Raw genomic sequence first — 27,356 nt, 5'->3', positions numbered from 1 at the left:
CCAATGAAGATGCAGAGTGGCTAATATTCTGTGCATGGTAATTTCCTGTCTGTACATTTCTCTTCTGTTTTGATTTAGAAGCTAGCAGGGGCTTTTCTCTTTGTTTTTCTTGGTGATAGTTTTGGAAATCTTAATTTCAATAAAGAGTTCTGTGGGTGTTCTTAATTATCAGAAGCCTTATAGAATAAATGCCCCCGTCTTCCCTAGGTGACAATGGATAACTGATATTACAGCCAGCATTAAAATTGTGTGCAGTTGCAGAAGAGGAGGGAAAGCAAAATAAATAGCTTGATAAGGAACTCTGGAGGCATCTAGCAGAAATACGATGTAAACAGATAGTATGTAGTCAAGTACGGTGTCTGCTTATGCAAGAGCAGGCTGAGAGAGTTGGGCTTATTTAGTCTAGAGAAGACAAGGCTCCGGGGAGACCTTCCAGTCTTAAAGTGGGCTAGAGAAAGCTGAGGAGGGGCTCCTTATCAGGGAGTGCAGGGAATAGGATGAGGGGGAATGATTTTAAGCTGAAGGAGGGGAGATTTAGATTAGATATTAGGAAGAATTGTTTTTTCTGTGAGAGTAGTGAGGCACTGGCCAGGGTTGCCCAGAGAAGTCATGGATTCTCCATCCCTGGAGGTGTTCAAGGACAGATTGGATGGGGCTTTGAGCAGCCTGATCCAGTGGGAAATGTCCCTGCCCATGGCAAAACCATTTTATCATTCTTTCATTCATGTCCTGAACAAACTAGAACTGCCACAGAGTTGTTGGAGGTCAGTGATTAGAGTCTCTGGGCAATCACAGATTCAATTGAAGCTATGAACCATGGAACTGCAGCTCATGGGTTCTGTACTTCTCCATCTTTGTGACCTTGAGCAGATGGCTTCAAGTTGTTGGGCTTCAGTATTGCTGCCTCTGAAATCAACTGACTCCGCTGTGGGAGATGCATCCTTCCCTGCTGCTGCTTCTCTTTCTTCCAAACAGTATCCAGCTAAGAAGCTCTGTATTGGATGCCCTTGCTTTCGCGCACTCATGGGATTGTGAGCTCAGACGTAGTCTTAGCAAGGCTTTGTATTTATAACATTCAGATAAGTATCGACATCCCCCCTTCACGTTTCCAATGGTAAAGAAAAAAATTACTTGATGTTTTGTGTTAAAAGCCTTTTCTGCAGCTGTACCTTGACTGTTAAACACACTCTCAAATGTTCTTTGTCTGCACCTTCTTTGCCAGTAACTTCTAAAGCAGTCTTCTCTTTGAAGGGACTATTTATGATTTTTCAATGACTGTGGCTGTAATCCACAAACAGGCAAATCATCTTCACTATAGCTGTTTGCATTAATGCAGCCAATTGAAGCAGCCCAGAACTTTGAAACAGAAAAGCTCTTACATGGGTCACACGTGATCTGTATCTGCATTGTGGGAGTACAGTGACATTCAGATATAGGACTTTTCCTTTTCTTCCTTTTAACCTATAAATAACATTAAAGTACTTTTTTAGCAGGGAAGAATGAGGCCACGATACCCACCTGTACATTGACAGTTCCACTCACTATTATAGCTTCAAGAAAATGCCTTACTGCATTGGTATGCCTTTCTGCTAGGTAAGGGCAGTGGTTTTCTTCCTGCTCTGCAGTATACTTTGCTCTGTTTCTCTCTTTCTGTTTCTTTATCTCTCTGCTGAAAGTTAATTGTGGTTGGACGTATCCTGTTTAAAAACCAAACAAGGAACATAGTTGGAAGGGGAGAAATAATAATGGGCTTAAAGATTTAAATCACTTTGATTTTTAATGTAACCAAATGCATGCTTGAGCCCAGTTTTTTAATGATTCTTGATGCTTGGAGTAACGGAACATAAATTTCAAGGAACATCCTCTCTGTATTTTGGTATGCAAACTCTTTGGCTGTTGGAAGCAGTATGAAATCATGGGAGCCAGAGCTAATTTACTGTAATTTGAAAGTAACGGATATGTAGAGTCAGCGTTTCTACTGAAATTCTTTGAGCTTTTCTGCCCACCAAAAAGAAGATAGGATTTTAAGTAGCCTAGCCTGTAGCAGAGAGAGCTGATAAATGGACTGCCGTGCTTTGTAAAGAGCATAAAGAGGTCCATGCTAGCACACACTGACTTCATATCAAACCAGTTTTGAGTAAAGCTAGATATCCTGTCTTTATTATGCTATGTAGACAAATTTAGAAAAATTGAGGTATCTGCAGCTGCACCAGCATTTTCCTGTCTGGGTGCGCGCCACACCTCTGTCCCTGCTCACAACTCTCCTCACTTTTACCAGCATTCTTGCGTTCTGCACAAATTCCATTTCTGAAGGGTGCTGCTGCTCTCTGAAAATCCTGAGGTTCGGGCCAAATGCACTTCCAGGCAGGAGGTAGCACAGAACAACACGTTACTCCACTGCGCTCTGGGTTCCTCCTCTTAAAACTCACAGACCTCCCTTACTGGCCTTTGAGGAATTTCGGTGTTATGCCCAGGGGCCTTTTGCTCCTGTGCGGTGCTACCCTGTGCCGCTTCAGGTGTAACAGGAGCTGGTGAGGAGCTGGGCTCAGCATGCATGTGTGCACATTAATGCCTGATGCTCATTCCAAACTTTGTAAAAAGCTTTCATTGTTATCTCATAGAGTGCTCATACGAGGTCACAGGATCATGTTTTGTCATCTGTTCATGCTTTCAGTTTTCTAGGAAACTGGAAAACACGTGGGCTTGGCCCAAACCACAAATTCGTGATGCATTTCAGCTTGAACTGAAGAAATTGTTATGCAGGATCTTAGGGTGCCTCACCTTACTGGAGCCAGCCTGAGCACAGGATTCTTTGCCACTCACAGGAGCAGAGCCCTTCTTCCCACTTATGCACGTGTGCTGCTACGGCTGCTCTTGGGTTGGATCTGGTGATTGTGCAGCTTTGGGAGCCAGTTCAGCTGGTTTATCATATGACAAACCACGCTGAGAAGGGAGGCGAAGGGAAGAGAGTTTTCTCTTGGATTGGCCACTGGAGCCAGCACAACATGCCAGGAGAGAATGGCAGGAACATGTGGAAGATAGTGTGCGTGGAGGAAGAGACTGGGAGCACCACTTAAGTTGCAGCTTTCTGAAACACCACCTTAAAAAAATGAGTTGTGGTGGCTACTTAGGAGGCTGAGGAAATAAAAAGTGCACTGCTACGTGTGACATTTCTCACTTGCAGGGCGTTGCTAAAAGGGCAGCGGGTTATGTTCGTGGTTTGCATGACCAGCCAAACTGACCTTACAGGAATCTTTAAAAAAAATTGCTTCTTTAAATTAGTGTGCGATTACTATCAAAATGTTGATCATTTATTAATAGGCAGTGATTTATATCATATGTACATAATAGGCTTTGGAGCTGGTTCGTTTGTGCTAAGCGTAGAGATGAAGAAGACTATGCAAAGAATTCGTTGTGCCATTTTACATTTGAAATAATTTTGTCTAAAAAGGCCAGGTAAGGAGCTCTTGTTGACCGCTGCAGTTCAGTCACAGTTCACATAATGTGACTGCATCTGCCGTTTATTCATAGCTAGATCCAGAGTCCCTGAGAACATGTTCTTTCTCCAGGGCAATATTGAAAGCTTGCAGGACTGGGGAGGGACTTGGACACTGCTGGAACTTTGTGGCTTCAATGTTACAGGTCTGTCAAAACAAATGACTACCTTGTGGTCTGCTGGCAAAAATAGAAAGCTGGTTGGTGCAGGTTTTTGGTTTCAGAAATCATCAGCTATCATTTAGCTGTTTTCCACACTGAACATAATATAAGCATGCTTTAAAAAGAAATCCTACCTACGTAAAGAGTGTGGCTATAGGTCTGGTCTGTGTTGGAGGGATACTCATTCTTCCTTTGCAAATTTTCTCAAAGACATTGAAGTTTGTTGATCTTTTCTAATTCTTCGCTAATTCCTTAATTTGTACATATTTTTCCAGAGTCACCTTATGTAAAGTATCATGAGAAAGTGTTCACTGACTGTGTAGGAGTAATTTCCGTGGTGAACTGTGAAGGACAGTAGGTCAACTGTAGCGTTTTATTGTTGGTTTATACTGGTGATTTTATTGTCCATCTGTATTAATGGAGACAGGATGATTGTGAATATTCAGAGAGGGTCCTTTTACACAAGCCTAGACCTAAGTGTTTTGTTAGATGTTTGGAGTTCAGGACTGTGCTATGTTTCATATTATCTTGCTTAATATTAATAAAATTCAATGTGCATTGCACTTTACTGATGTGTATGCAAAAATATGGCCTCCTCTTTGAATATTTTTAGTATTAAACAATCCAAACCTAGCAAAAGTACAAATGGGGGCTCCCAAAAATGGTAAATATGAAGTGATTGTCTGTATAGGAGATTTTCTTTTGTGTATCTGAAACATGGAACCTGGATTACAGGTGTATAAATCCTCTCATCTCCTCAGGAAATAGAGAACTTGGTGCTGCTGCTGCTCAGAAATGTAGAAACTGGACCTCGATGCAGATGTCACTGGAGATTAGTCAGATATTTATCCCACTTGTGAAACTTTGTATTCTTTAAGAATCTTCTTGTCTGGCAAAATAAATGTCTATTGAGTAGGAAAAAAAAAAATCACATGTTCAAATGGGTGGAATTATTGTAGGTCCGTAGTGTGAATATGAAAGCCAGAGGGCAGCCGTTTGCAGGCATTCCCCTGGCATTGCCTTTCTCCAGTGATCCTGCTCTTATAGGTTCATGGTACAACTTATTTTCTGCAGTATTTGTTTCTCTTTACTGTATTGAGAAATGATCTCAATGTGTGTAAATTTGCACCTGAAGAATGCACTTTACTCTTGGGGAAGGAGCTGTTTGCAGCCTTGTCTTGGAACGGGTCCTGTTACTGCTCAGCCCTTCTGCGCTGTAGATCCTTTAGTGATGGCAATGGAATTGCATCATCAGCTGAGCTGGCAGCAGTCCCTCCCTCATGCCTCGGTCACTGAAAAACACTGGATGAGTGGGGGAGAGAGACTAAATAAGAATTCTTAATTATCCACCGCAATTATGTGCTTTTGTATCTTTGGCATGCAGTCTCCTTCCTTTCACTCCCAGTTTTGGTGTTTTCCTCTGTAGCTGTTGGGCTCAGCTGCCTTCCAGAGGAAGGTTTAACTGGATAGATGAGCCTCTCAGTGTGTTTTGGAGAACTGTAGTTACTTATTTTTTTTTCATCTTCTCCAGCCCAAACACCCTTCCTGTTTTCTTTCTTCCATAGCAGTATTTTGAGGGATGGTTTCTTTCCTGGTGCTGTTTGGTTACACATTTAACAATGCCTTGTGCCATTTATGTAGCTGTTTCATCTTCCAGTTAAATGGGGGGAAGGAATCAACCCAAACCTTCAGTTCTGTCAGTTTCTAATTAGTCAGTAATGAAGCTTCTCTGTAATGTTTAAATAGAAAGATTTTAAAATTAAAGAGTTCAAAATTGGACTCATTAGCAAAGTGAGGGGGAAGAACTTGTAAGTTCTACTGTTCTGGTCTCAGCAGAGCAGGCTTGCATCTAGTAATATTTGTCATCTTCTGCCTTTATTTAGGGAAAGACTCCAAATTCTGCTGTGGTAGCTTTGGAAGATTTACTAATCTGGCATTCAATTTCTAAAATAATCCATCCTTTTAGGTACTTTGGTACATGGAGCTGTGCGCTCTCTTCCTGGCAGTGTCTGTGCCTGCACTGCACACTGTGATTACGTGCAGTGGAAGTAGAAGCCCACACAAATTTGCCTTGGTGAGAAAGCTTCACGCAAGTGAGTGAAATGATTATACTAACTTTGAAGTGTGAAGTAAGTTTGGTATGAATTAAGGTAATTTATTCTGCTGTGTTTCTTTCACAGTAGTTCTTCCAGATTAGATGTACTTGCATTCTCCTGGGTGGACTGTTGCTGTTGCTCAGGTTAGCGGTTGAATTGCTAGCTGGCATGGGCTGGTTTATTTTTTTTTAACTTTCTATGTAAGCTGGGTTAAATGTCTGTATTGGTGAAAACAGAGTAATGGAAGGGATAAATTTTAATGCTGGTCTCAGTGCTTTCAACTGAAGAAGGTTTTGCATTCAGTTACTGTGGACAGGCTGGTGTGCAAGTCCTCTTTTTGCTGATGTTGATCGTCTGTGTCCATATTGTTTGCTGAGTTGCTTGTATAATTGGCCCTGCGGTGTTGATGCTTGCGGAGCTGGGATCAGGTTCTTGCTGACAGCTGTACAGGATTGGATTACCAAAGAGATCATGCGCCCTGGCAGGGCTTGGGGGGCTTGGCTTTCCCTGCTGGGGTAGGACAGCCTGCAGCTGAATGCTTATTCCAACAGACCCTGGTTGCTTGGATTTAGAAGGAAACACCTCTCCTGCCGGTGTGGGATGGAGAGTATGAGACCAGTTAGTGAGCCTGGAGGAAAACTGCAGGGAAAAGATGGACCAAAGTGCCAGCTCATCTGCTCGCAAGCAGCGTAGGTGTAGAAGCCGAGAAGCTCTGATCAATCTGGCATATGATGAACAATCAGTGAAATTTGTGCAGCTTTACAGTACCAGTGCTTTATTTAGCATGCTTGCCTTTTGCTGACTGTGGTGCATTAAACCTGATTGTTCAGGCTGTTCTCTAGTTTCTAAATATCATCCCTGAATTCTTGTCACAGTTCACCAAATGGACAATTCTTAGTCCACTTGTGAGGTCAGCGTAATTCATTCTTGATAAATTATGACCAGTTGGCTGTAGATCCAAAGTTGTGTATGCTGAAGAATTTAAAAGGCCTGCCAAAAGTTGGAGAATGACAGAACCACTGAAGCTGGGAGGGACTTCTGGAGGTTTTCTATTCCAACCCCCATACTTAAGGCCAGGGCAGCTAAAGCAGGTTGGGTTTTTACTGACTCCAGTCTGCCAACCCTACTGCAGTGTTTCATCTCCCTTGCAGTAAAAAAAAATGTGTGTGGTAGGTTTTTTGGTTTTAAGATATTTGCTTTCCTTTTAGGACTTATTTAAACTTTCTTTGAAAATTGCGTTTGATTTAATGCCATAATTCAGGAGTCCTGTTGGACTGAGACTTTGAGGAACAGAATTTTGATGATAACGTGGGTTGATAAGGAAGATGCGGAGCCCTTTGTGCCCTCACAGACTGAAAATGGTTACTGAGGTAGCAAGCAAGTAGGAGGAACTACTTTAAATGAAGAAGTGTGTAATTGTGATGCTGTTCCTAGAAACCGTATATAGCTCTTCCTCCTGGAAGCCTGCAGTAAGAGTACCTGACCCCTCACTACTTCTTGTAGTATGTTCCCGTTAGTGTGTGAAAGACAATTTCTTAAAGATTGTCTAAATGAAGATAAAATGCTAAGATTTGAAAAGAAAAACTCAACTTGATTCTGTGAAATACCAGCCATTTGTGGCATATGCAGGGTCTGTGTTACCGTGAGGATGGCATTTTATTCGTAGCTCTTTTAAAACTATATATACATTTAAAAAAAAAACCACCAACCTTACAGTTCATCAGCTACTCTGTCCAGCCACGTGTTCCAGGTTACTAAGGATTACCAGTGTAGAGTTTCTTCGGCTTCCTTCTGAGTAAACCTGATTTCTAGATTAAATGACTGCTCTGTTCCAGGAGGTAATTACCTGAAACATTAAATAGCTTGTGAGTAGAGAATGGTGCTGATGTCTTGGCAGCCACAGTAGCATTTCAGCTAAAGGGTGGCTGCACAGTGCTAATTTCATTGCTGAAAAATTAGCAAACAGTATTTATATCACATTTTATAGAGAGGGCAGTAAATTGCACTAGATGCTTTGTTATGCCATGGAGAAGCAACACTTAATTATTCGAGTGGCTCAGTGGATATTTTGACTGAAACTCCATCTGCCAATGCAGAAATTAGTTCTATTTTTAACAATGTGAGACACTCTCTTGCAATTATTCAGCAGAGTTGCTTCTGAGAGGGTATTTTCATGCACTACTTTTGACTGTCCCTTGGGTAAAGTTTGTGTGTGATCTTCTGTGGGTAATCTTTGCTGTCTTACAACAAAGCTATGCTGTGTTCCGCCAGTCAGTGAGAGTTTTCATCAAACATGCAAAAACTCCAGTGAGGAAGCAGAAAACAACTAGGTACTTTCAGAAAATTTTTATTGTTTTTGAATGGGGAAGGTCGTTAAGCAGTCAGAGTTGGCACAAGGAGAAGGCAGGACTGGGAGCCCTGCTCATCAGTCCATTGCCACTTAGCTTGAGTGTGGGTGCCGAAGGTGGTACAGCTGGAAAATGAAGGTTGTGCATTTGGTGGAATTTGCTCTGTGACTTCAGCTGGCCTGTTTTAACTGCCAAACATTACTCCAAATAAGCTGGGTTGATGAAAAATAATTTGCTGTAACTGTTCAGTTATCTGGGGTGATTTTGCTGAAAGGTCAGTGAGCAGCTCCAGAAACAGCTGTGATCGAGATGGTGTGACGGAGCTGGGGCCGGCACAGCCAGATGCTGCCTGGAGGGAACGTGCATCTGTCAGCTGAGGGAGGTGCTGCCTTTGCCATTTGGATTCTAAGCTATTGACTAAGAGTAATGGAAGCCTAAGAATTTCTCTGAGCTAATTTCCATAGTAACAAATTTTCCTTTAGCACTAGTTCAAGGTTTGTTGATGTTCTGTTCATGGTACTGCCATGCAGCTCCAAAGCCGTTCAGAGCAGCATGTGCCAAAGGTGTTTGTGTGCATGTGGAGCAGTCACGGACTCCAGCAGGGCTTTAGAAGCATGTGGTGCTGCTGAGTGGTGACTGGTTTTCCGGTCAAGCCAGTAGTGGCCTGGCATGACTCTGTGCAGCTGTAAACACCATGGTTTGGAGAGGTGACCTTACCTCTGTGGGCTTTTTGTGACCCAGGTGGGACCTTATCATACATACAAGTTGTCATCAACACTAAACAGTGGGCAGAGCCTGTGCAGTAAATTTGAGAGTCAAAATTAATTAATGTATGTTGGGATAGATGTATTATTACAGTAAGACCTAGAAATGTACCAACTTGAGTTAGACCATAGTTTCTTTAATTCATTGTTATGAATTTTTTAGAACATACAATTTTTTAGAAAATTGGCCTAGACTGAGACATCTGAATTTTTCTAATTTTTCTTTAAAAATACAAAAAGAGGTGGGCACAAGAAAGAACTTGGTTTGCAAGCGTTTAGCAGTATAAAGGCTTAAAGCAGTGGGAGGGAAAGGAATAACCTGATCATTCTGGAGCATTATAGGATTATCAACAATCTCTCCACTACGGTGGCTTCCACAAATGTTCACACCCTCTGTGTGGATTTAGAGCTTCCCAGTCCTAAAGCTACCTATACACTTGCTGAGTGGTAAGATGAGTCAGGGCTCTCATTAAAAAGCTGATCATGGTTACCAATCAGTTGTCAGGGGCGACTGTGAGAGCAAAAGGTGTGCTCACTGAAATGCATTTGCTTCCAAAGCTGTAAACCCTAGTAAGGTAGCAGTCGACAGGGTCATTGTAAACTTGTCAGGCTACTACTAAGAAGGGAGTTATTCCAAATCCAGAGAATGTACTTATGTAGGTTTTCAGTATTTGTGACCGAAAAAACTACAAGGGAAACATGCAGTATAGTGCATCTTAGGCTTAGCATCCACCTCTGCTTTCTTTGAATGAATATGGTGCAGACAACCAGGCTGATTAGCAATTAACAGAACATAATCCCTGTGAAAACATGCCTGGTGAATAAATTAACATCTTAAAAATAACTTGCTTTTTAAGGATAGATCTGTTATGAGTAGATGGCACGCACAGTTGTCTGACTGCAAAGCAGTAGGCTATGAAGGAACTTATCTCGCTTCTCCTTCCCCAGAGGAATAAATTGTCTCACCACCAGCAGTTTCCCAAAACATACAGGGTATGCTTGCTATGCTTATTGAAAGCATAAAATAAAAGCCTTGTCTTGATGTGTCTTCCCCAGAGGGCTCGTCACACAGTCAGAATTGCTCGGGATCCATTCTGCTCACGGTGCCTGGTGGATTTGCGCTTGGAGGAGGGCAGGAGGAAGGCTCCCTACCTGCTTCTCAGAAGCAGCTCTCTGTCAGTCCCTCCAGGGAGGGTCAGACCAGATGCATTGTGTCTTTTAGTCATGTTTCCCCGCAGCTCTGACCTTTCTCTGGATTTTCTCACTGCAGTTGGGCAACCTAAAGCTGCACAGGGGCCCCAGCCAGATGTTTCATTTGTCTCACCTGGGACAGCGTGATGCACAAGGCTTCTGCGCCATCTACAGCAGGGCAGGTTTGGAACTTGTGTGCACTTAGCTCCTTCACTTATAATAGGAGTCTGAGCAACTCCTGTAGCAGGGTGCAGAGAAAGAGATTTTGGTATTACACCTTGCCCAGAGCTCTAGAAGAGGTGTAAAGTGTCATTCACCCCAGCAGTCTTCCTGTTGGAAGAAAATGTGACATGTTTTTCAGTTTGAGACCATGTTGGGGCTTTGTTTTTTTTTTTTTTAAATAAACTTCCAAGACCATTGCCAGCAGATGTTTTGCTTTTTGGTTTTATTATTCTCCAGAAAACAAGACTCTCACTTCAGATGTGTTCCCAACGGGGTCAGCGATGAAGTATTTTTAGCAGATTGGGTAACTTCTGCAGTGCATTCATGCCTCGCTTGTTGAGAGCTGCAGTTGCTTTTTCAAACATGCATTCGGGGCTTCTGCCAAGACACCCAGGGTACTAGTGCTTCGTATTACAAGGTCCTGCTTTGTGAGGGCAGAACTCAGCCTGACAGGGCTGGAGCTGGTCTCTGCTAACGTAACTGCGGCACAGCATGTTTGGCTGGCGGAGGGGCGCTGGGCTTAGACTGTGTGTTTCCCTCACTGCGCTCCCAGCATGGAGGGCTTGCTGCCTGCCTCTGAAACCGTACGTCTTGTGGCTTTCTCCTTTCTCAGATGTCAGCAGTATTAGGGTTGTGAATGCAGCTGATTTGCTAGGCAGGGACCTGGGTCGCCAGTGAATGCCCAGACTCAGCGATTTTGTTAACTGCTACTGCTGGAGTTTGCTTTTTAAAAATCTGTCTGTGAGCTGCTGCGTATGGCAACGCCGAAGGGGTGAAATCAAGTATCTTCTGTCTATCCTCTCATGAGACTGGATTAGATATTTTTTCTCTCCTATTGCTCTGTAGTAAGCGATGTTTGTGGCTCAGCTCAGGCTCAATGTTAGCAGAAGAAAAACTGCTTGCACTGCTGAGGTGCTGTTTGTTATTTGTTTGATCCATTCTTGTTGGGAGGGGATAGATTTTGCTTTGGGAGATTTCCTGTGAATGTGAGGAATCTGTGTTTTGAATGGTTTTGTGATTAGAAAATAGCAGAACTCTGTGTCTTTTGGGCTTATGGTTAGAGCTTCTCCAGTTACGGTAAGTGATTTCTTCCAGGGAGCTTTGAGGTCAGGCTTCTTCATGATAGTCCTCCACAGTGTTCTGGAATGTGTCCCAAACAGCATAGAATTTGTCTGAAGGTGCCACGTACAGATGTAGTGAACAGCGAGGAACATGAACAGCAGAGGAAATATGGCTGATATCAACTTTTAATATTGTTCATAATCTCTTTAGCATTTAATGATCGTATCTTCTTAGGACAGTAAGGCAATTCTAGGAAGCTCCCTGTTCCTTAAGACAGAAATGCACTTTTTTTAAAGTCTGCCTGCATATCCTACTTTCACTAGTAATATTTTGGTTGACTTTAAAATTGGCTGCTTCAGTAAGAAAACAATGGTGAGCCTATAGCTGTTTCCTTCCCTCGATCGAGAGGAAATTTCATCAATCCTTGGACTGCTGGTAGCATTAGCACTGATTTTTATCTCCCTGCTCTCACTGTGGTGCTGTGCCTGGCTACCTTTCTGCCTTGTGCTCTGTCTTGTGAATGGAGGCTTTGTTGGAAGCGGGTTCCACTTCGCTTTGGGATCTGCTGTTCGGTGGGGTGAGGGACCTTTCGCCGAGGTTACATCAGGTCAGCCAGGGCTGTTGCGCGTTCCCGGAGAGCTGGGGCAGCGGCTGCAAGTCAATCGCGCTCCGTAGGGCTGAAAACGGGAGAATGACATGCTGTGTTTGGCCCGCGTACGCTGGTTCCCAGAGGACAGAGCTGCATTGTTGGGACAAAGAAAAGTGAAAATACTAAATGCATTCAAACTATTTTCTTTTTATTTGGGGAGCCTTTTTCTTTTGCGGAGCTCTGCTGAGCGGCCAGACCAGCATGCAGAGCCGCTGACAGAATTTAAAGGTGAGCTGAGAGTAGAAAGCAAACTTAGCTTCTATGAGTTTTGCTTTTTTGCCACTTACAAGGAAGGGGGGGGTTATATTTTTTTCATATGAGACATTATCAAAGCTAGGCTAAGATGTCTGGAGAACCAGTACAAAAGATAAGTGATGACTGATCTATTTAAAAGGAGAAAATATTTTTAGTCAATCTGTTTTCAGCTTTTTTACTGGTATTTATTCCTTCTCAATGACTGATACTTTGGAGGTTAAAAATTCAGCTTTCTTGTGTTGTCAGTCTAGCTGCAATTTTCTGGGTCTTCAGTACTTCTCCAGCAAAGCCAGGAAAGATCAGATTTTCTGCTATTCATATTCCCTCAGTTTAAGGAAATGCGAGTTGAGGGAAAGAGTTTTGGTAGCAGAAAAGCCATGTTATGTGTGTTCATTTATAGTGAGCTGGCATTGGAAAAAACCAGCACAGGGCTGCATGTTTAAAAAACTTTTTTGGAGGTTGTTTGCAAGGAAGAATTACGTATTTGTTATTGAAAACTATTTTGAGTTGTGGGGATTTCTTTTTTTGTAAAACAAATAGAATAGTGGGTGTTTGGGTTTTTCTGGGTTTATTTTCTTCTGTGGGGTTTTTTTTCTGGTGTTTGTTGTTTTTTTTTTTTTCCTTTTTTTTAATACTGCTTTGACATTCTACTTTCACCAGGGCCACCATTGTCATTGCTATTCAGGATGCTGTAGCTTCCTCACATTAACCAAGCTATTAAATGAGCAGGGTATTATCAGTAGGAAGCTTCATTGTTATCATTAACTCAGGCAAGATCACTGTTAAAAGAGAGAGGGTAAACAGCGGTTCATTTTGCTACAGAACTAGGGTTATATCCTGAACAATTTAATTGCTAGTCAGATTTCCATGTACTGTGAACCATCTTCGGAGATGATCATAATCCAAGTGAAAGCTTAAAAAAACAAACAAACAAAAACCCAGAACAAAACCAAAAGAAAAAACCCCAAACCCACAAGGAAAACACCATAACAGTCTTAAAACAATGAGAGGGCAGGAGGGAAGCTCCAGAGGCAGAAAAGCCCTAATAAGCACGCCTTCACAATAGAGGGTTGAAATCTGGGAGAAAAGAACTGATATTAACCCAAAGGTGAGTGACTGGAGCACATGGCTGGAGAAAAGGAAGCAGAAGAGGATGCCTGTTGGAGGAGGGCTCGAGTCGGTGGGCATGGGATTTGGGCTGAGGTAGCAGAAGCACTTGGAGCATTCAGGGTGGTTCTGCTTCCCAGGGGCTGGTTGTTGGGCTGAGGATACACTCTCGTATTCAGAACTGGGGTTTAGCAAATCAACAGAAGCGCAGAAGATCAGAGAGGAAGCAGAGTGCAGGTCAAGCTTTCAGAAGGAGCGAAACTGAGCCGAGGATGAAGCCTGTTATCGAGGATGTGATACAGTAGGTTCAAGGCGTATTTCCCCTGATTTTTGATTGTAAGAGTGAAGGTAGAGGTGCTCTCAAGGCTAACACTACATAAGAGAGATTCTGGAAGAATGTTGTCTAAAAGGACAGACAGAAACAATACATTCGTAAGGTGTCCAAATGCATAAAGAAACCCCAGAAATCAGTACTGGCATTGGGTGTAACGTGAGAGACAAATCACAGTAAGAAAAGGTTAAAGACAGTGGTGCCTTCCTGAGCAGTCTGTAGTGTTACAAGATTTTTAATCAAATAACTTAGAGAAATGTAAAAGCAAATACTTCTTCCTTTATGAGGAACTCCATTCCAAAGACAACATCAATTTAGCTGTTTCTTCTCCATCAATAATGCATCTATTTGGATTTAAGGTCACATATGGTATAACCTGTAGACCATTACTTATTTGTAAAGGAAGGGGATGCTGATTTGGGGAAGACTGATGGAGAAGAGAAAAAATAACCTGAAAATACTTACAAATGCTGGTTCCTCTGATAGTGACAGCCCACTGCCTGTGTAGTCTGTGAGAAGGGACAGAATTTCCAACTTTCTGTCAGTGAGTTGGGCTTGAACACATCTTGAGAGCATTTGATCATTGCACGGCTCTCTGCCCACATACAGTGGTCTGGTGTGATGTGATTTTGTAAGCTTCTGGATAAGATCACCAAGAAAAAAGATTACCAGAGCTCATGACTTTTGGACTGATCAATGAAGTTGCTCTAATTATTGTTTTGTCCCTTAAAGAAAGGAATAAATATGGATTGTTGTGTGCCAGCCACTGACTTGGGCAGCCTCTTGCATGTCATGAACGCAGAGCATGTGCTCTAAGAAACCAAATCCTTACTTTGTTCAATACTCACTTGAAAACCTGCAAGAGCAGCACCGTTTTCTTTTGTCCAAGTTCATCCTCTTTGCAGTTTGCATTCACGTCCTGGTTTTGTATTCTGGAATAAGGGAGCCTTCTCTAGAGTGTATTCACATCTTATTTATGGTTTGTGGAAGCTCCTTTCCTCCACAGCCAGACTGTTGTGACGTTACTAGTTCTAACTATGTAGCTTATGTGTTTACTACATAAATCCTATTATGCAAGCCTGGTAGAAGGACTTGCTGGATTTTATGTGCTGCTATCAGTGAGTTTCATTGGGGTTTTTTCTGGTTTTAGGATTTTTGTAGATGTTCTGCAAGTTCCAAATATAGCTTCAGTTTTCAGTTATGCTGTGACTTTCATCTTCTGTCACAACAGAATGGAATTCCAAAGCAACCAAATAGAAACAAAGAAAAGCACAGCATACTGCTTTCTAGAGAAAGTACAGTTGTAAATGACGGTGGACATGAAACTCCTTTAGAAATCAAGAAGCATGTTCTGACTTTCTTTCACTTTTGAGCTGACAGGAGAGCTATCAAATTAATTGTATCCAAGCCATTTTAATGAGTGTGAGACCTTGGATATATTATTGAGTTGTGTCTGTCAGTTAAGCTGTAGTAACCTGTACGTCACATGCTTTAAGCTTGCTGCAAGGTAGGAACAAAATCTTAAATCTTGATCTACAGATTTTAGGTTCAGGCGAATGCATCCTCCCTTGCAATTATGGTGGCCAAGACAAGTCATGTTTCCAAAAACTAATTAAAACAGAGCGACGCAGTGTGTCAACACGGGCTCTTTGATGACACTCTAAGGAAAGTCATGTCGCTGAATGGAAAAAGCTAAACCGCTGAGGCAGTTGCTGAAAGATGAGAAGATGTTTTTTGTGAGAGTGCTGATTTTGTTGTATGTTGGGGTATTTGGGGTGTTTTAGGGCTTTTTTTTTTTCCTTATTTTTTAAAAAGCACAATATGGGAGAGGCTAAAGTTTGGTAGTTCAGAAATCTGTATCACTGTGATAACCAGAAATAATCAATATAAAATAACCAGTAAAACTGAAAGCTGACAAGTGAAATTTTGTTTAAAGTAGATGAAAGCAATTTCAACCACAGCTACTTGCCTTTCCAAGTTGTTATTGGGGAGAGCATAGTGGTGAGACTAAAAGAAATTCTTTTACTGGGAGGTGGGTGTATTCTGTATCAGTAAGAGTTATATTAGACACTGCGGTGATGTTCATGCCAGCAGTGTTGAGAAATGAAACACCGAGCCTACTTGGAACCTCTCCATTTCATCTCTATGCAATCTTTTAGGTTGCAGTTTATTGGTAAACTTAATCCTTTACGCAGACTGGGCATTTTGCCTTGATTGTGGTTTCTGCAGAACCGGAGTGATGTTGCATAGTATGCTAAAGGTCTATATTTTGGATTTTACCATGTCAGAAGGAAGGAGAATATTTTCAATATGCAGATTTCCAAGAGGTTAACTGATTCATTGCTTATTAAAAAAAAAAAAAGAAAAAGCAAAACCCATTCAAGACCATCACCCATTTACTAATCAGGTGTATTAATTACATCTTAGGCTGTGTCTAAAATTAGAACTGGACTGTGAATGCTGAAATTTTACGTTTGGTTCTGTTGGGGGAATACCAGAGCTGTGAAAGCAGATATGCACAAAATGAATGATGTTGTAAAGACACTTTGTAGTCTCAATCATGGAATGCAAGTGACAACCTGTTGTGGTTTCTTGGAGACAGGGAATACTGACATAAGGTGCCCTCAAAACTAAGTGCTGTATCTCGTTAGCAGCCAGGTACTTCACTCCTGATCTCCTGTTACCTTCAGGTGAGAAAAGGAGTAGTTCTGGAGGCACAGCTTCTCTTGTTTGCAGGCACAGCTCGGTAGTCATTCCTGGATGAATTTTACTCTTGGATCAGTGCAGCCAGGGACGCAGGAGAAGATACGATTTGACTCTTGGAGCTGCAGATGTTGGACTCTGAGTGTGGAGACCTACAGGGCGGTGTCAAAGGGCTGCTTTGTCCAGTCACTGCCTGGGTCAACTCTTGGTCAATTTGACTCCAAATCTCCAGATGTTTTTCTCATAGAAGCCATTTGGTTTCCTCAGCAGTGCAGCAACAGGCATGCAGGTGTGGACGAGGGTGAAAACAGAGCCTGTAGCTGGGCAGGACTGGGCTTCACTTATGGCACGTATACGCCAAGAAGGGTGGACAATTGGTTTCTCATGACCAAGAAGAAAGTAAGTCAATCGGCCATTTCCATTCCAGACCAGCAAACTTCTGACTTGGTTCTATACTGCCAAGCTAGAAATTTTTTCTGCACCAAGAACTCTTTTGTTTTAATGGGTTTTAGTGCAGTTTTGCATATCCTTTGCATGGAAGGCTTTAAAAGTCCACTTAATTGGAAGTGGACCTTAATCAGTACTAACAACTTGGTGTCAAGCAAGGTTTTGGATCATAACATGGATAGTTGGAATAGACAACCTCAGCAAAAACCTCTTGAAATATGTCCACATGAGGTTATAAGTGTTGAGAACCCCTTTTCTAAAGGGGCATCATTTTAACTGTGTATGCAAAACTGGTCTGGTAGCAATTGGTCAGGCAGCAACCAGATTCCTCTCATCATTACTGTTGGTTTGATGCAGCAATAATCAGGAAAATGCCATTGGAAAATGTCCTTGAAGTTGATAGCCTCCTGAAGGATGATCCATGCACCAGTTTACTCTCTAGCCTAGTTCATGGAGCCATCTACTGGCTAATAACAACTCTGGCTAGGGATTGCCATTTGGTAGTACTTCAGTGTCGAGCTGCATCACCACAGCCTGCCATGATCTCTTCCTCAAGATGCAGGGGGGTGGTATTGCTAAACGGGTTGTAAAAAGCACCACCAATACAGCCGTGCTTCACATCAGGGCTACAGGGTGCAGTATTTATGGACTAACCTCTCTCTCCTTTATTAAGTGCTAGTAGAAACAGTGTGAATGCTTCTGGAAAGTCATGTTTGGTAAGGAAGAGCTGTTTTTCTTAGGATGGTTAAAACTGGGGCAGGAAGCTGTGAACACTAACAAGGGAAGCAAGTCCTGTACGGAGCATCCTTTGAGTGAATTCTGAAAAAGACAAATATAGTCAAAACTAAAAACTTTATCCCGGTGGGTATGTGCAGAGGGTAGCTCCAGTTCTATGCAGTGACTTTGAAGTCTAGGAGCTTAAATTAGAAGGTAAATGTTAAATAATGCATTAGCTTAAAGTGCTTCTGATCCAAGTGGTACCTTATGCCATTAGGTTATTGCAGCTTTTCTAATCACACACAATTTTGTAATTTATATATGCCAGCAAGAATGTTAGGATGGCTTTAGCCCTTGTCCCTGGGAGTAATCATAGGAACAGACTGTTGGCTTTCAATTTTGGGGGTTAATATGGGTCAAGCCCAGGTATCTGTCGTTGGGTCTTCTTGCAGCTGTGCAGAAACTTGGTAATCGCCTTATAATTAATCAGAAAGCCTTATGCAAGATACCTCATATCACCGAGACTATTGATCCAGGAGTAGCATTTGATTATTAACTCTTCACTGGCTACATAAAGTTCTAGTCAATAAAAGCAAATCTCAAGGCTTTAAATTTTAAGTAATCTATGTTCGTTTTAAGGCTTTATGGTAGCAGGTCATTTAGCTCTTCTCTATATTTACTTAAGCCAAATATTGTAAATTAAGTAACTATGTAGATACTCTTCCACTTAACCTTTAGTTGGCAAAAGCCACAAAACCGAACTGTTCTTCAGGAACAAAGTGATGAAAAGGGAAGGAGGATGACATTTTTTATTGATAGATTCTAGTGCCATATCAAGAATAAGATTTGCAGTGTTAATAAGAGGTGCAATGTAGCTCCTGAAGATCTGTGTTTTTAGGGAGCCCATGTTTTGGTTAAGGATTTAAACTGCTTCACCATCTTCCTGCCTGCTGTCTGTCTAAACAGAGTCCTTTGGAGCTGAAGTGATCTTTTGGTAGTCTCTAAAGCAGGCATTTTGTAGTCCTTGTATAAAAATAGAGTCATTTTGGATTTATATAGGGGGGATTTCCTAGTTTACTCAGAAGAAAGCAGAGCCTGTTATGTTTCAAGCAGATCAGGAGAATTATGAATTCTTTGGACTTTAGAAAGAATGTTTTCTTTCTCAGGTCCTGAAAATGAGTTGACTGATGTTGAATGCGCGGTCCCAGTTGAACTCTGGCAGCATTTGCTGCTTTTGATGAGCTTTGGTTTTAGTCCGTGCGCTCCATGCTGACACGTACCCCTTCAGCTGAACTGGCAGAAAAAAGCACACTAGACAATATGGATTATTAATTTGAAAGCTATGACAACATTTGCAATTATTTTACTGGTTTACAGTTGCAGGTGGGTAAAACTAATGTATACACTGTGCAGTTCACGTGTTTTGATAAATACTCATGTTTAGCTTGGATATGAAAAAGTATTTACAGTGTACGACAACAGATTTAGTCAGGCACAGAACTTACACGATGAAGAAATTGATGTAACATAAAAAGCTATCAGTCCTGTGAATATCAAGAGTTTAGAAAAGGAAAATGTAGCATACGCATCTGTGTATAAGCTTGTAATACTTGTTTAAAATGTGCAGGCTGCCAGGCAAGTCCTTCTATCTTAAGGTTTTAATAATCTTTTGTGCCTTTCCTTCTCCCCTTCCTTCCTTCTCCTCCTGTGTGCACTTGTGTGCACCCGCTTCTCTTCCTTCATGATTATGCATATATATCTACACATACATACACACCCTTGGGTTCTGCTTGCTCATCTCCTTCCGCCCCTGCCTGCTGGTGATGACTAGTTAGTTGTCTGGAGCTCGCTGTGCACGGGGCAGTGTATGTAGCGTTTCCCCGTGGAGCGTGCCTCCTCCAGTGGCCGGCTTTCCGCCTTCAGCTACATCTGCTCTTTCATCCTACACAACTGTGTAATTCCACTTTCCGTGGAGAGGAGGGCTGAAGCCGCATCATGCATATGCAAATGGCTGATTAATGGTTACATTTAGAAGAGATTTTTTATTTGAAGGTTTAGTCTTGAAACTACTGGGGCTGATGCAGTGACAGAAGCAAGTTCCTCAGCTGGCTTTATAATCAACATTCAGGATTTGTGAGCTGTACCCCTGTTCAGATGCCCCCTTCAAGGACTGTAGGAGGTAGAAATTTTTCCCTGATGTTGCTAACTCAAAGTTCTCCATCTTTCTAACTACACCTGGAAGTGTGAAATATTTCCAGATGTGTAACAAGACAGTAGTTCTTTTGCAGGAGCCCTTGCATACCTGGAAGTTGAGGACCTGCACTGTTATAAAGCCTGTGTCTGAACAGGTATTCCAATCATTACTGGATTTACTTTGCCACAGATTACTGAAGTTTCTGGTTTGTACCTGCTGAATTCAGAGCTCATTCTCCGTTTACCCCAATAGCCAGCTCCAGCTTTATGTAACTTTGTATTAAGTGGAGCGATGCAGTTTCTCCTGCATGGGAAGGCAGTGCCAGCATAAGCTCTGATAAGGATGTGGTTTTAGCAGTAGCAGGCATTGAGCACATGCTTGTTTTTCCCAGTTACTTATGCTGTGGATCAGTGCTACCTGGTATCCCGGTGTCTGTACCTGCACTGGGCTCATAAGTGAGTAATGGAGTTTATAAAGATGAACCATAAAGCTTTAGAAACAGCCGTGTCCCAGGCTTGACAGGACACAGTTCTATTATAGGTGTCACTTTAACTAGCAAACTGTGAATCCAGTTCTTCTCTTAACGTACTCTCAGCACTGTGGGCCCCAGCTCCCCTGCGATGCTGCCACAGGCACACCTGGTGCCCTGCTGTACGCTCAGCCGTGCTCTCCTGAACACTGAGTTTCAGCAGCGAGCAGGTTAATCCTGCAGCAGGGCTGTGTGTGGATCCCAGAGTGGCAGGGGTAGCCTGTGCACGGCTGTGCCCCTGTGCTGCCCAGCCCTGGTCCTGACCCCTCCACTCCTTATGTCTGTTGAGAACTTGGAGCTAAATCAAGGATCTCCTGCTGTGGTGCTGGCCCAGTTTTCTCCTGGTAATTATAGTCTGCCTTTTTAGACTCCTCTGCTGCTTCAGTTTCAGGGTTTTGTCTTCCTGTAGCTGTTACTTCCATGTCCTCATTTTCCCAATTCCAGTGATGCAGCATGTGCTGCTCAGTTTTTGCAATGAGGAGTTTGCTAACACTGGCTTCTCTTCCCATCACTTGGATGTGCAATTCAGGTGTTCAAAAAAGGCATTTCACCTGTATGATGCGCTCTAGAGTGGATAGGGCATGGAGGTCACCTTTTCTTCCCAGTCTAAGCACCACTGTACGAAATGGCTCAGTGGAGAAATGGTCGCAACTCAGTTCCTGCATTTCCCACCAGTTTCTCTCTCTCTCACTTCATGTAACAGGTGGATGAGATGCTGAGGGGCATAGTTTAGTGATTGATAGGAATGGTTGGATTCGATGATCCCGTGGGTCCTTTCCAACCTAGTGATTCTATAATTCTGTGTTTTGTATTACTTAATATTTGGCAGCATTCATATTTCCCCAGATGTATGGTTCTAGCTCCTGCTGTATTTTTTTTCCCTAAACTTCTTGGATTTAAGGGGTCTTGGAAAGAGTTCTCATCTTGTTATAGGGGTCATATGAGCATCTAATCTCCGTAAGTTTTTAAGCTGCATCAAAGCTCATTTGCCTTCCCCTCCCAATCCCTCCTCTCTCCAGTTTTACTAAGTAACTTTAGGAAAGAAATGCTGTGGAATGGAAACAAGCTACCTGTCGCTGCACCTCCCTTGCTGCTGCTATAGCTGAGGAACTCGCTCCTGGAGGCCAAGGGAAAGTGTGAGGAGACCACCTGAAGCAACAAGAGGCTGTGTGCAAGCGTGGGTGCTTGGAGCCTGGATCCTCTCTCTGCCCTCCTCAGTGCTGTCTCCATTTATGAGGCTTTTTCTTTTCTTGGCTTGGACACCTGGGAACACCTGTGTCCCCCCACGTTACCGAGGCTTGATCCCATCATCTGGCCTCTGCTGTGGTGGTCATCAGCTTCTGCTGGGCAAGGCTTTAGGAGGCAAGACCACAGTTGTTGCAGCAGTGAGACTTGCTCAGGCAGGATTGCCAGAGTTGGCTGAATTTCATTTGCACAGAAGAGTAGCTGTTGGTGCTTTTTTTTTAATGATGTTTCTATTTCGTTATGGGCATAGAAGTCTACTTTTAACAGCAGGGAACATCAGTGCAGTGTTTCTGCAGTTTGGGAGTGTTAACAAAACTTACTGAAGAAAACATGTGTTCCTCTTTGGGGAGCGAGGCTGATTTCCCGTCATGGAGGTGATGTTCAGCCTGGTAGGTTGGTTTTCCTTTTATTGCTCTGTAAAGCTCATGAAGGCTGTATGGTTGGATTAGGTAGAATAGTGAGCTTTAGTTAATGTATTTTCATTGATTTGTTTGTTGTGTTATGTGGTGAAATTGTTTGTTTAGTAGTAGAATTCCTGTGAATCAAGCTCAGTTGTACCCTACATAAACTGCTTCCTAAATGAGGCTGGTGGCGTTCTGTACTAGAAGTTTCACCTCTCTTTCAGCTCTGTTAGATGGGATCTGCTATTATTAATAGGTGAAAGGTCTTAGAAATCCGGGAGGGTTCACTGTAGATACTGTTTTTTGAGAGTGAAATCTGCTGTAAGAACATAAAACGGTTCCTTTAATAAGTGAATTATGACCCTTTTTTAAAAAAAAAAAAAAATTCTTGTCGTTGTATTGGATTGCAGCACAAAACCTAGGGCAAGCCCTGAGCTAGCACAAGTATAGAAATTGTTTCCATTTATGTATTTAGCCTGGGCAGTGTTTTAGCAGAGATTTCTCACTAGCCTCTTGCAACAGGGTGGGTGCCTTTTGGCCTGGTTCTTGCTTCTGCAGCACAGCTGATCAAGTCAGAAGTTACCTGGCAGCTGTGCAATGCCACGCAGTGCATTGTTGTAAAAGCTCTTCTGCATGCCCTAGGTGACTCAAAGGATTTGCAGATGTGGGGTGGGTCCTCATTTGGCCTAGGTCAGTGATCAGTACCAACATCTCTGGTCAAAAGCCTTCATTATAGCAGCTTTGGTAGATTGAATTCTGTGTGCCACCTGTTAGAGCAGTGCTCTCAGGATCAGAGAATCTCAATATCTAATATCCCCATAAGGCAATACATTTTTAGATACTCTCTTACCATTTATTCCTGAGAATACACGCAGAGAAACAGTAACACAATCGTCAGTTGAATTAGAGTTCCCGTAATTTCTGGGTTTTGCAATACCTTTCACGGCACTACATTGCAATTTTGCGTATATGGTAATATATGGTATATTGCTTTTATTTTATGGTGTTCTGTGCACATTTCTGCCCCAGTAGTGTTTCCTGGGATGCCTTTACCTAATGCACAGACCTGCTGAACAAGGAATGGTTTTGAGGCAACTTAACATTGTAGCGATGCACTACAGAGTGGGGTTGGAGCGGGTGTTACTGATACAGCAGTGCTGGTACTTGTTGCTCAGTGCTCCTGCTGGGGAAGTGATGGTGAACTCTCACTGCAGAACCTGCTCTATCCTGGAGGGGGGGCATGGATTACAGCTGGGTGACTGTATGCAGCCCCATTGCAGAATTGCACCACGAACTGTTGTGATTGCCACCTTGCCATTTGCTTTCCCTTCATCCTTTGCCCTTCTTGTTCTGTTCTGTAACATCACAAAATGCTTTTGTGGATGTATCTTTTAATATCCCCGCACCAACGTGGCTTGTCTTCTGCGTGAATCGGACTTTATTGTTCTTTTTCTGTGCAATGTTTTCATTCTCAATTCCTGTTCTAAATGCCCCTTACAATATACTTGTTCTTTCATCATAATGCTTTTCCAGAAATGCCATCTGACATGCCAGTATAATTTAAGACAATGGGGGTTTTAGCTGTTTTTCCTCTAATCCTGGTTCCTACAGTACAATTTTCAAGTTTTAATTCTTCTTTTTTTCTCTTTTCCTAATGAAAACTGAATTTTGCTCTTAAGAATATTTCCTTCCACATTGCCCACATTTTGTATCAGTCCAGAGTTTTCTCCTCTATGATATTGCTGAAATTTGTGTTTTATCAATTCACATTTCAGTGCAGAATTTCTTCACACTACCTGTGCATTACTGCAAGTTAAGAAAATGATTTAAAACAAACCCCAGACCTACCCAAACCCAGCTACTGTACGTCTGTCAGAGTCTCTAAGAGTCATTGGCTTGAAGGGACAGACGGAGAACATGGAAAGCTATGTCCTTGTACCTATGGTGACTGCAAGTGTGCTGCATGGCTAACGCTGTAGGAAGCTTCTAAAAGTCTGCTTTGGTTCTCTCGGCTTTGGTGCTTCCTGGCATTTTAGGCTTGGGAGCAGGGTTTGATGGCAAAAGGTGCTGTGGGTCAGAGCTGTCACAAACAGAATGTTGAGCCTTCGCTTTACATCTTCTCAGTATTGTAGTAAAACACCTTTTCTTTGACAAAGGAGGTCAAGGGTAGTGGTTAAGAGCTGGTGAGGTTTTTTCTTGCACCAGTGGCGGCTGTGGTTCTGATGCTGTTGCTGGCTCTGTTTTGTACCCAAGCCCTCAAGTGACAACTACTTTCTAAATAGAGTTTTGGCCTTCCGTGAGATCACACTAATCTTCTGAAAATTTTACTTAGCGATTTTTCAGTAGCAGTGTTTCAGCGGTGCTGTCAACACAACATATAGTCTATAGGTGGATGTATGTCCTGCTGTGCATATCTTTGTTTTTAATTCCATTTGGATCTTGCTTCCGAGTCTGTTGTTTGTGTGCACTGGGGAACATGTAGGTCGCCTTGATTTTACCGATTTGCTCCCAGCTTGTCTGTCATCTTGTACAATTTTTTGGCTCAAAGGTGCAGTTTTAAAAATAGTGTCATACGTCAGACGCAGAATGGAAAGCCCTGTAGCTTTAAATCCTGCAGTCCTGGCCCTTTTCTGGGTCTGAAGCAGAGACTCCCAGCTGAAGGAGAGGTGCACAGCCCGCCTGCGAGCTCTGAGCATAACCGTTGGTTTGCATCAGCAGCACAGGAGCCCTGCACACAGCGATGCTTGTTTTGGCAGCGGCGCTCTGTTTGTACAGCGAGTGCCCAGAGCCCTCCCAGTCTGGCAGATGGATGGAGCGGGGTAGGCAGTGCGGGAGCCTGCCCGAGCAGTACCGAGCGCTGGGGCCAGGGCTGCAGATGGCCACGCGGTGATGTTTATGTGGTGCTGCTGTACCTGCGTGTGCTGTGAAAGGGACTTCTGTGAGCCTGTGAAGGTGAGAAGATTGTGAAGCATCACTAGAACAGCATTTGTTATCTTATTTGGCTGTTTTATTTAAATCTCCAGTAGAACTTGACCTCGTTTCGTAGCATCAGCCTTGGATATGCTGCGTTTTCCTCCAGGCACTGCTGTTGAATTTCTGTGGTTGGTTTTTTATATAGCTTTTCTTCACTTCAGAAGCTGGGAAGTATGAAAAAGGTTCCTGTCTGAGTGAGTGTTGCAATCTATAAACAAGATCAAACATGGTGCTGCTTTGGGGGGAGGGTTCCGGTCTTGCTGTTTTGGAGTTTGGCTTTTATGACATGATGAACGATGAAAGAAGGGGCTACTAACATGCATACCCATGTCAGAGAGAGAAGTTTGGATTGGTGGCTCTTTAACCTCCTGGTTTGCCGTTTTAGCTGTGCAAAATGTATTTTCAGGAAGTAGTAAACAAATTGCAGAATCATATTTTTCTTCCAGGTAAAAAAAGAGTAAGAGCATATTGCTTCCCATGGAGTCGGTGACCTTCAGAGATGAATAAGTGCTTTTCTTTGGTCTCATTTAGCTGTGTCGCTGGGCATTTCCCTTTCACAAGTCAGAATTAACAGTAAGCTGTATTTCCCCCCCACCCCCCGCATTTATTAAATATTGAAGAGAAACAGTAAGGGCTTTGACACTCTGATCTCCAATGCAAAATAGAAGATATTTTGCTTTGAGTTGTTGCAGTTAACTCTCCAATGCATTGTGGCTCCGGTGTTTGGAGAAAAATAAGTGATCCTGATTTTTTTTTTTGCCATTTGCTTTTGCCATAGATGAGTGTTTGCCTGAGGTTTGTTATCATCTGCAGAAGACGTGATTGAGAAATTACATGGTGTTGCTGTTATGTTTGAGGCATATATGTCTAATCATATTTATTTAATAAACTCATTGTTTTCCACTGGGAAGATCTGGATCTCCTATATTGGGACATATACTTTCCCTTACTGCATTCATCCGTCTCTACAACAAAAGTGACACACAGGTAGCTCTGTTAGAAAGGCAGAGCTGAAGTGGTACTGACCGCTAAGGTGGAGGACAGTATATTATATTTGATGTTCCAAGTTTATAGATTTGCATACTTTACATGAGTATCATCAGACTAAGACATCACCTCTTGAGAGCTGGAGAGGGGAGTAGTGAGCAGAGGGTACCGTGGGCTGGGCTCTCTAAATCAGATGTCTGTGTGGCTGTCAGGAGCCTGAGAAGCTTTTCACCTTGTGTTGTGGAGATGCTGCTGCAGTAAGGTTGGTCTCTAGATGGAGTTCTAGGTGAGGCTTCTTGCTTTTTACAAGAATACTGAAAGCAACATAGTGATTTCAGTATTTAGTTAATGCAGTGTTTGCAATGGATTTCTAGACAAGTGCCTTGTTGCCTTGCTCTGCTGGGTATTTGACCCTGGAATGCACCTTTCTCTTTGTTGTCTCATTGTTTAGTGTTTTCATCTTCCAGGTTTCTAATGGCACACGTGCTGTGTGTGTGCAGCCTCAGGAACATGCATGTTCTTGTGCTGTAGCCACTGCCCTTGCCTACATTGCTTCTCCTTGTCCTTGACAAGCTAAGTTTGCCACTTTGAGCAATCTTGTGAATTTAGCTAATGTAGAAGCACCCAGCAGCACTTGGAGCTAAACAACAACCTACACTGGAACAGGAAAGGAACCTCTGAAGCCAGCTCCATGGCATAGCTTTCTGGCAAGTGTAAGATTAGCTGATGTACTACATGTATTTTATATTAGAAAGGCTTTAAATAAGGGAATGATATGTCAAGAAATGCTGTAAAAGAATGACAAAGAAATATGCTTACAGGAAACATGAATCCTGCTGGTTTGAAATATTTATCTTTTTGTATAAGCTGTTGATTGGATCAACTGCTTCCAGGATGAACTTTGATTACAGTCACACACTGTGTTGTGCCTGCAGGAAATAGTACAACTAAAAATAAACAACAAGAACCGAAGTAAGTGTAGAAGTGCAGTTGCTGTGCTCGTGTACAGGTGCCCTTAAGACTAAATGCTTGGAGATGACTTGCATGTTAAGTGTCAACAGGGAAAAATCTCCTGAAATAGGGGGAGAAAATCCTCTCTTCCATGTGGCTGTTCCGTGCGGTGATTGCACAGAGACCTGCATTCTCCCAGACTCCAGACCCAGTTTGCTCCATTGCTTTGCAAGTCAAATTTAACTTGCAATCTGAAAATTAAACTCTGTTACTTACAAATTATTATTGCATCTTACGTATTCATTTGTATTTAGCAGATAGCAGCTTGAAGCACTGAAACCCCCTCAGACTACTCTCTGGGAAGCGTTAACAATCACTTTGTGTGTAAGGTAATGATGTGTGATTCAGACATACTGGGGAAACCCAAGGCAAAAAAACCCCTGTAATTTTACATAGTTGCTTTTTGATAAAAGCGTGTATAAACTTGTTCCCAAATATACCCTCTCCTCCCAGTTCCTATACTTAAT

At 42.5% G+C, this 27,356-nt stretch overlaps 1 protein-coding gene across 7 annotated transcripts in view; it reads left to right on the top strand.

Annotated features, from left to right (window-relative positions):
• The window catches only part of TMCC1 (transmembrane and coiled-coil domain family 1), a 109,367-nt gene that overhangs the window by 59,571 nt on the left and 22,440 nt on the right, over positions 1 to 27,356 (top strand). Inside the window, exon 1 of one of the 7 annotated variants that reach the window (XM_069866045.1) lies at positions 10,712 to 10,862. The exons of 5 other annotated variants lie outside the window; for them this stretch is intronic. In XM_069866045.1, the coding sequence (XP_069722146.1) occupies positions 10,833 to 10,862 (30 nt within the window). In that variant the 5' untranslated portion in view covers positions 10,712 to 10,832. Of the gene's footprint in view, positions 1 to 10,711; positions 10,863 to 24,732; positions 24,871 to 27,356 lie in introns of those variants that run through there. One more of the 7 variants, XM_069866042.1, reaches the window with a different exon arrangement.

The sequence above is a fragment of the Phaenicophaeus curvirostris genome, chromosome 11 (assembly GCF_032191515.1).
Source record: "Phaenicophaeus curvirostris isolate KB17595 chromosome 11, BPBGC_Pcur_1.0, whole genome shotgun sequence".
Taxonomy (NCBI): Eukaryota; Metazoa; Chordata; class Aves; order Cuculiformes; family Cuculidae; genus Phaenicophaeus; species Phaenicophaeus curvirostris.
This window is presented reverse-complemented; position numbering and strand designations above follow the sequence as displayed.